This window comes from Sparus aurata, chromosome 22 (assembly GCF_900880675.1).
Source record: "Sparus aurata chromosome 22, fSpaAur1.1, whole genome shotgun sequence".
In the NCBI taxonomy this organism is placed as follows: domain Eukaryota; kingdom Metazoa; phylum Chordata; class Actinopteri; order Spariformes; family Sparidae; genus Sparus; species Sparus aurata.
This window is the reverse complement of record NC_044208.1, coordinates 20,293,850-20,302,013: the sequence shown is the minus strand read 5'-3', so window position 1 is coordinate 20,302,013 and position 8,164 is coordinate 20,293,850. Positions and strand designations below refer to the sequence as shown.

Genomic DNA, 8,164 nt, shown 5'->3' with positions numbered 1-8,164 from the left:
CTTCATTTACTGTCATAAATGACAAAGAAAGAAAGAAAGAAAAAAAGCAGAATATCCTTACATTACAAAGAGGAAGAAAGAGTGAGCTGTATTCATTTCATCGTGGTCAGAGTCAGTATTGAACACCTTGACCCCAGCCGTAATAAGAGTCACACCTTTCATTCCTGCTCGCTCCTCGTCACCTCCTCATATATCAAACGCCTGCGGTGGTCTCACAAGAAACCGGTGGAACAGGTTGGAATCATTCGGGGAGTGAGTGAGAAGAGACACAGTTTGCTGTTAGTAGTCCACTCAACTGACCACAGGCAGTCGAGAGGGACAGGAGGGAAGTTGTGAATGTGTATTTTATGTGTAAAGGCTGAGGGTTTCCGCTGCTCTGACAGCAAAGACAGTGATCTTGCAGAAAATGAGCTCTGAAGAAACCTTTGTATGAAAGTGGGATTTAATACAAATATCAGAAAGCGATTGAGGCTTAAGAGATGTACAACACTTGTTGCTCGAAACAGGCCGATGCAACATGACTGAGCACTTTTTGCCTGTATCAGCTGAGTCCATCTAGCAACGCAGGTGTGCCAGTGGAGGGTGGGAGGGTCTTTGGCAAACCTGCAGGCAGTAAGCTCAGTCTGGAGATCTCTAACCTCGCGGAGACATCATGCGCTCTCTGCTTCTTTTCCTCTACCTGTGCCTGGTCAGGAGTGAAGGAGTGGGGGCATCGGACCCCAGCTTGCCCTTCATGGAATACCTGGACGAGAACCATTTGGTCTGCCTGAAGTGGGGTTTCGACGACGTGCAAGGGACCATTACATTCAAATTTGTGGTTAACACAACAGGCTGGGTTGGCTTTGGCTTCAGTCCGAACGGAGGCATGCAGGGGGCGGATATCGTCATGGGGGGACTCGGATCCAGTGGAAGCTACTTCAAGGTAAGAAATTAACAACGGCATGTGAAGCTTGTGTTATGTTTCCTCCATGACAAATATCTTGTGCTCATTCTGTTCATGGTCACCAGCAAACATAACACATTCTTATTCTTTTTGGGTCTTTTTTGGCCCTTTAGGATTATTATGCCACAGGGAACGCCATGCCTGTGGAGGACACGGAGCAGAGCTACACTCTCCTCTCCCTGAACGAAAGTGACGGTCAAACCAGCATGAGCTTTCAGAGGGCCATCGTGTCATGTGATCAGCAAGACTTCCAAATCACTGTGAGACATTTAAACATTATCTCCAAACTCACCATTACAGCAGTTTTTAAAATATCGACGAATATCTATGATTAGTAAAAAAAAAGTAAATGTGTCATTATTTCACAAACTTATAATCATTAACTTATTGTGTAATTGAAATAAGATTGTTGAAATTCCTCAACACGATGGTAAGAATACATTTTGCCAATGTACGTTTCTGTAAATCATAGATATGTTAAAAGTTTACATTCCTTTAGGCCCAGTAAACAATTTTATGCAGTAATAACGTTCTACTTGTGGTCTGGTTAGGTTTAGACACAAAAAACACAAGGCGAGGGTTTGTAAAAGATCATGGTTTGGCATAAAATGATCAACAAAAACACAATAAAAGATGTCCCATCTTCCCGACAAAAATATCCAGTTTACTCATTCGAAAAATAGTCGGAAATTGTGTTGATGTCTCCTTAGCAATATCAAGTGATTTCAAACGATCAAATGTTGAAACACAGTCTAGAACTGTGGTCATTGGCTTGGTGTGAAGGTCTCAAACATGTAAGGTGAAGGCGATATGATAAGTATCGCAGTAATGTTGCTGCTAATGAGCGCCTGCAGCGATATGCAAAATATGGACTTCATTTTAAGGGAAAAAAAGTTAAAAGAAAAGAAGCAGCAGGCATTACCACTGATACAAAAGTATCCTTTGTATTCAGGGATTTTGTCCTTTAATTGGTTTTATAAACCAAGGAGTAATTTGATTTCATACTGTCAAGTTTCATGGCTAAATCTCATTAAATGACTTATGAAATGGAGATTTCGTCACTATAAACCTTCAGAAACAGTCATAAAAATGAATCACTACGTAAGAATGGTGCGTTACTTAATTGAGGAGGCTGCTGTTTCCATGGTAACAGTAGACCAACATCCCTCAACAAGTCGTTTCTTCTCACTTAAACTTTGTTTGTTGTTTTACACCATGGAGCTTTAATTGGCTTTTCACTATTTCTCCACTGTTGTGATTCATTATTTGTAATGTTATAGTCCTTTGTACTATTGACCTCAGTATTTGGTCTCATTCTCTATGTGGAGCTCAAGTTTCCTGCTTTTGTCAATCTAAACTTTGTAATAGGAAGTCTTTTGTCAGGTTCACCTGAATGTTCCTTTACCTTTGCGTTCAACTGGATGTTGTTCTCAGATATGAAGACAATGGTAACAACAGAAACAAGGCTGGCTAGATTTTGCTTTCCATTCAACACCTGAAATGTTATACATTTCTGGTAATTAAACCCAGGTGCATATGTGATATTCGGGTTTATAAACAGTAACCTGCAAAGTTAGTGTAATTATCTATTTCAAGGTCAATAAAGATGGGATTTTTTAGTTTTAGGAACACAAGAGCACCTCATCCCTTTTCCACAAATAAACGCCTTTTCATGTTTGGACCTTATGTTGACAAAATATATTTAAAAATATATATTATATATATATTTGTTGCCATCTCTTTTATAGGCTCAACCCATTAAGCTGATCTATGCCTACGGAACAACAGATGTGATCAGTTACCACGGGGCCCGAAGAGGCACCAAGGAAGTCAACCTGCTGAACTACATGGCCAGGACGACCTTACCCAACACCAACTTTCTCAGTGTCACAGTGGAAAATGTAAGAGATATTCAGAACAGTTTTGATGAATGAATCGTGGAAAATGTGATTATTCTTTTACTTTGTAGCTCGCTTATCTAATTCAATGGATTATCTCACAGGACAGCAAAACAATCCTGACATGTGTGCAGTAGTTGACGGACAGAAATTGTATTTTGCTTGCTTTTTTTTTTTTCTCTACAGATCACTGTCCCTACTACTCATACCTACTACCACTGCAAGGTCATGAATTTTCCATGGCTAACTACAAAACAACATATAATTGTGGTAATTGTCCCACCATCATCACTTTTCCAAATTAAAAATTCAACATTCCTTACATAAAATGTTTGATTGGCACAACGTACTGTCAGATTTGACGTTAATTGGTCTGACAAAAGCAGTTTCAATGAAAAGCACTGATTCTGTACAGGTAAGGGTCATTTATTGGGCATAATCTAATACAAAACTAGTCCCACAGCTACAAACCGAACATTAAGAAGAACAAGCATATTTCTTTTTTACAGTCATTCACTGTTCTTTACTTTATTACTTGACTTCAGGTTGAACCGGTCATAGAAAATGTTGACATTGTTCACCACATGCTGCTGTACCGCTGCCCCTCCTTTGTGACGCAACCGTACAACAGCCAGTGCTACCAGGGTAACATGGGGGACGCCTGCTTCGGGGTGGTGGCAACATGGGGAGTCGGAGGAGGGGTGAGGGAGACTCAAGTGTCCACCTCTGAATTCTTTGATTCATTTCAGTGTCTGTGTATATTCCATGTCAGTTTTGTGCTTGTGTAAGCTGATGCCACAGTTTATCCCCTGAAACCTCAGGTGATGGATCTTCCAGAAAATGTGGGTATACCTGTCGGAGGTGATGACAGTGATACGTTCTATAGGTTGGAAATCCACTACAATAATCCAAACAATGTATCAGGTAAATACTGTAGATCATAAATGGTTGAAGGAGACATATTATGCTCATTTTCAGGATCATAATTTCCTTTTGGGGTAATGCTAAAACAGGTTTACATGCTTGGATGCTCAAAAAAACTCATCAGTTGTCTTATACTGTATGTATTCCCCCTCTGTCTGAAACGCTCTGACTTTATGTGTGAGATTGGTGTAATGTCACTTAAAAAATGCCACCAGTGCTTCTTAATACAATGAAAACTTTTGCCTTGGGTGCTCTCTGGATGATAACACACACACATACCCTCATACTGACACATACTGTAATGTATTCTGTCCATTTTATGAATCATTTATAAACGGTTGTTTCTGTCTGTTTAGGCAGGACAGACAGTTCTGGACTGAGACTGTACTATACAGCCCAACTCCGGCAGTATGATGTCGGCATCTTGATGACAGGTGTGGTGCCGGGGATGAATATTAATTATAAAATCCCTCCAAAGGCCAATCAGTTCCGATCATACGGCGTGTGCAATACCTCTTTGTTTTCTGAGGTCTGTTGCAGAGGTTATTACCGACAAGTTTAGAGATAACACATTTTTATTGCTTATGATCACGTCCCTGAGATTCTTTACTTTCCACCCGTAGTTTCTGAATCCTATGCCTGACCTTAAAGTGTTTTCTGTGCTCATGCACACTCACTTGGCTGGCAGGAAAGTCAGAGTTGGCCACTACACTAGGTAAGAAGGAAAGATTGGGGATTTGCTTTATGTCAGTCGATATCTGAGATAATTATTAAAATAATATACATTTGCATGGTCAAACTGTTCTTTTAAAAAATGGTCATGTAAATGAAAAATGTGTTGCTCTTATACTTCTCGCTCTCTGCAGCAACGGAACGCAGATCGACTTCTTGGGCTTGGATGAAAACTATCACTTTGACTTACAACAAATGACCAATATGGGAGTCATTAAGACCATTAAGCAGGTAAGTCCCTGTTTCCATCATACTCATATACCGTGCCCAAAAAATGATAAAATATTGAAAGTTCTCTGTAGTGTCACATAACATGTCTCCCATTGCAGGGTGATGAGATCTTAGTGGAGTGCACCTACAGCACTGCCAGTCGCACCGGAGTCACTAAGGTGGGTAATTACTGTATTTATCTAAAGTCATTACACATCTGCACCAGAGAAAAAAGTAAAGTAAAAAAACACACAAGTAACATTAGGTCTATTGACACACTATGTAGTGTGACGTGTGTATGGGGAATGGAGTAAGAAAAGGAACTGCAGAACTTGGTTTCCAGTGCCAACTCAAAAGTTTACATCTATCGTTATCTCAGTGGTTTTTCATCCATAACTTAGTTAAAATACTTTGCATTTCACAGTTCGCTTTGTATGCATTGTGAATAGTTTACTGTTCGATTTTGCTGTTTTTTTTCAGCATTTTGGATCATAGATAACCGCAACTTTAGCTAGCCACGCGCTAACATCAGGTCACAGTGGCTCTTTACACTCAGTGCTTCTGCCAGAAATGAAAGTGACTGACGTACACCGTCTTATGAGAGCGAACAGGAAAGCTTGGACGTCTTTACTGGATAAGGGATTTGAATTTCTTGGCAGTTCTGCTATATCTATAATTACAAAGGCTTTTTTTTTAATTTTTGCAGCCAGCAAGGCTAGCTGACAGGCTAGTTAAAAACACCTAGGTGAATATCTAAATGGTCAAAAATGCTAAGACCACTATATGAACAGTAAACTATTAACAATAGATTGAAAGCGCACTGCGAATAGTAAAGTGTGGCACTCTGTGGCACTTTGTAGGGCTCAAAACGCCCTAAATGACACATTTGAAAAAACTCAACATCTATGGCGCTTTCCTGAAATCAAGACCTGGCTGCTTAAAATAATCCACAGACCTTGTTTTGAGCACTCTTATGTCGGAAATATCTTCTAATATAACTAGAAGGAAGCAGCTGTCTAACCACTGTCGTGTTAAACGAGCTAATGTAGCTAACTAAGACAGCTAATGTCACAACTCATCAGAGGAGAGTGCCATCTATGTTTAGAGGCATCCCCTAGTTATGTATCTGAATATTAATAACATATTGATCAATCAAACGATAACTATAAAGCTAATGGAGGTGGACACATGAACAACCGTAGCATTCAGTGCAATCAAATAAAAACTGTGCTTCAGAAAAATCTAATGTTGTTTCCTGTACAAAATAATACAGTATAACTTTAATACTGAACTCCTTTAGAGCAACTGGTCAATAGAGTATTTTCAAAAATGGGTCTTAACTGTCTGCCATGTTTTACGTATTCCTCCTTCAGATGGGGTTAGGAACTACTGATGAGATGTGCCTGGTCTTCCTTTACTACTACCCTGCGATCAATGTCACCACATGCCAGAGCCACCCGAATACAAGGCATCCATCGATGAACACGAGCGACCAGTAAGACCAGATGCACTCCTTCACAGAATGTCATTGTTATTTATTAATAAATATATCACACAGGTGTGTCTCAATATGCCCTTTTGAAGTTGATAATCTTACCTAATTTTCTGATAGGATCTTTGGGGGAACCACAACTCCAGACCAGGATGAGATCGCTGCTCATGAGCGTTTGTTAAAGACCGTACCTCAGTTTCAGGTTATCGCTGATGACGGTGTAAGTATCACAGTCTGAGTCAGAAATTCATATTTTTGTTGAGAGATTCTAGTTTTTTAAAAAAACATGTCTGTCAGACTTTCCATCATCATTTATAAATGACAACATCTAAAAAAAGGAGCAACAACTTCTATACCAGTTTCAACTTTAACTTGAACGAATAACATCAGTCCATCAGCATCTAGAGATCCATCTATGAGCTGCCAGTTTTAAGCCTTCAATTTGGAATCTCAGATCGACGTTTGTGACTGAAAAAGTTGCATTTTCATTTTTGTTACACTGGTCGTTGTCCATAAGTTGTTTTTTGTGTCTGTCCTTTCAATGCTTCCTCTTGTTCCCATTTCCTCTTTAATGTGTTTTTTCTTCCCTATTTATGTAACATTTTCATGATACATACAGTTTTACAACTTTACTTTCGTGCTGTCAGCATGTGTCCACTGAACGTAATTGTGTCCCATGTAGAGTATCAAGGGTTTTATGTGTTTATCTAATGATCACAAAGTCAAAGTTTTCCTTTGTCATACAGTATGGGGCATTTAAGTTTAAGTCACTGACCACGAAGCAGACTTTTTAAAAAAAAGAAATGTGCTTGTCTTCTGCGGTATCACAACAAAGAGAATTTCTATATTGTGTCATCTTTTTTGCAATGATACCTCTACACATAACCCAATACTCATTTTGGTTTGCACTAACTGGGCAAATTCCATACCATATTTATTATTTATCAATAACAATACACTGCCCACACTGTTTATAAACACACTGTTTATATGTGTACATATTATGTATATACAACTCTATTTGTGTTCCCTACCTTTTTTTCATATTGTTTATTTTTTTTACCATTATTATTGTTCATTGTTAAATTGAACTGTCCAGAATTCTGATTCTGATTGTTTTTTGTTTTCAAAGCTCACCTTCAAATCTTACCCAGGTGGCATGATCAGGGAGATGATGAAGACGCCGACTGTCACTTGCAACACTCCCAACGCATCAAGCAGACTCGTCACCTCCTGGATTGTGAACCCAGCAGGAGTAATACTTTTGCTACTCTGGATTGCAATGATGTAACGTGGTTGTATGAGCAACATATCCATATCAGTGCAATTTTGATACAGGGAGACGCAGTGTAAAATCTCTATTGTATCCAACTAGGTATATTCAACTTTCCAGGACAAGGTGGAGACCAATTCCTAGTTTTCCCTATCCATAGCATTTTTTTTTTCCAATCACATAGTGGGTGTCATATTACTCAGTAACTATTATAATCATTATCATATTTAGACTAGTTGTTAGATTAGGGTCATTGGCCACGTGTGCCTGGAGACTAGTCAAATAGTCAATTTAGTTTTATTTTACCATGTATGACAGAAATGTGTGCCTATAGCACCATACCTTAACCTTAAAGTAGCTACATGGAATTCAGCCATCAGTAATTTTATCATTCACCTGTGCAATAGGCCTATATATACACATATGTTTCTTTTTCCATCTATGCACATGTATAAGAATTTATGCCACAAAAACATTTGCACTATTCTCTGTTTGTGTATGTAGTGTGTTTATTATGTGTGCTGTGAGCTTAATTGCATATTTTTATATATGTGTGTGATTTATAAAAAAATTCTAATCATTTAATAATCATTCAATAAAAATATATTTATTCAACCCAAATAACATAAATACGTGTATTATTACAATATAAAAGAGTAGATGGAAGTGGTAGTGACCTGTAGTTTCACTGG

The 8,164-nt window shown here is 38.6% G+C and overlaps 1 protein-coding gene across 1 annotated transcript; it reads left to right on the top strand.

Annotated features, from left to right (window-relative positions):
• The first annotated feature begins 600 nt into the window (after positions 1-600).
• Positions 601-8,090, top strand: moxd1l (monooxygenase, DBH-like 1, like). The gene is made up of 13 exons (XM_030405594.1): positions 601-922; positions 1,057-1,203; positions 2,692-2,844; positions 3,028-3,111; positions 3,387-3,542; positions 3,663-3,765; positions 4,122-4,294; positions 4,389-4,480; positions 4,632-4,728; positions 4,827-4,886; positions 6,081-6,202; positions 6,320-6,419; positions 7,332-8,090. The coding sequence occupies exons 1-13, from the start codon at positions 653-655 to the stop codon at positions 7,488-7,490; spliced, it is 1,716 nt and encodes a 571-aa protein (XP_030261454.1). The 5' UTR covers positions 601-652; the 3' UTR covers positions 7,491-8,090.
• The last annotated feature ends 74 nt before the right edge of the window (positions 8,091-8,164 follow it).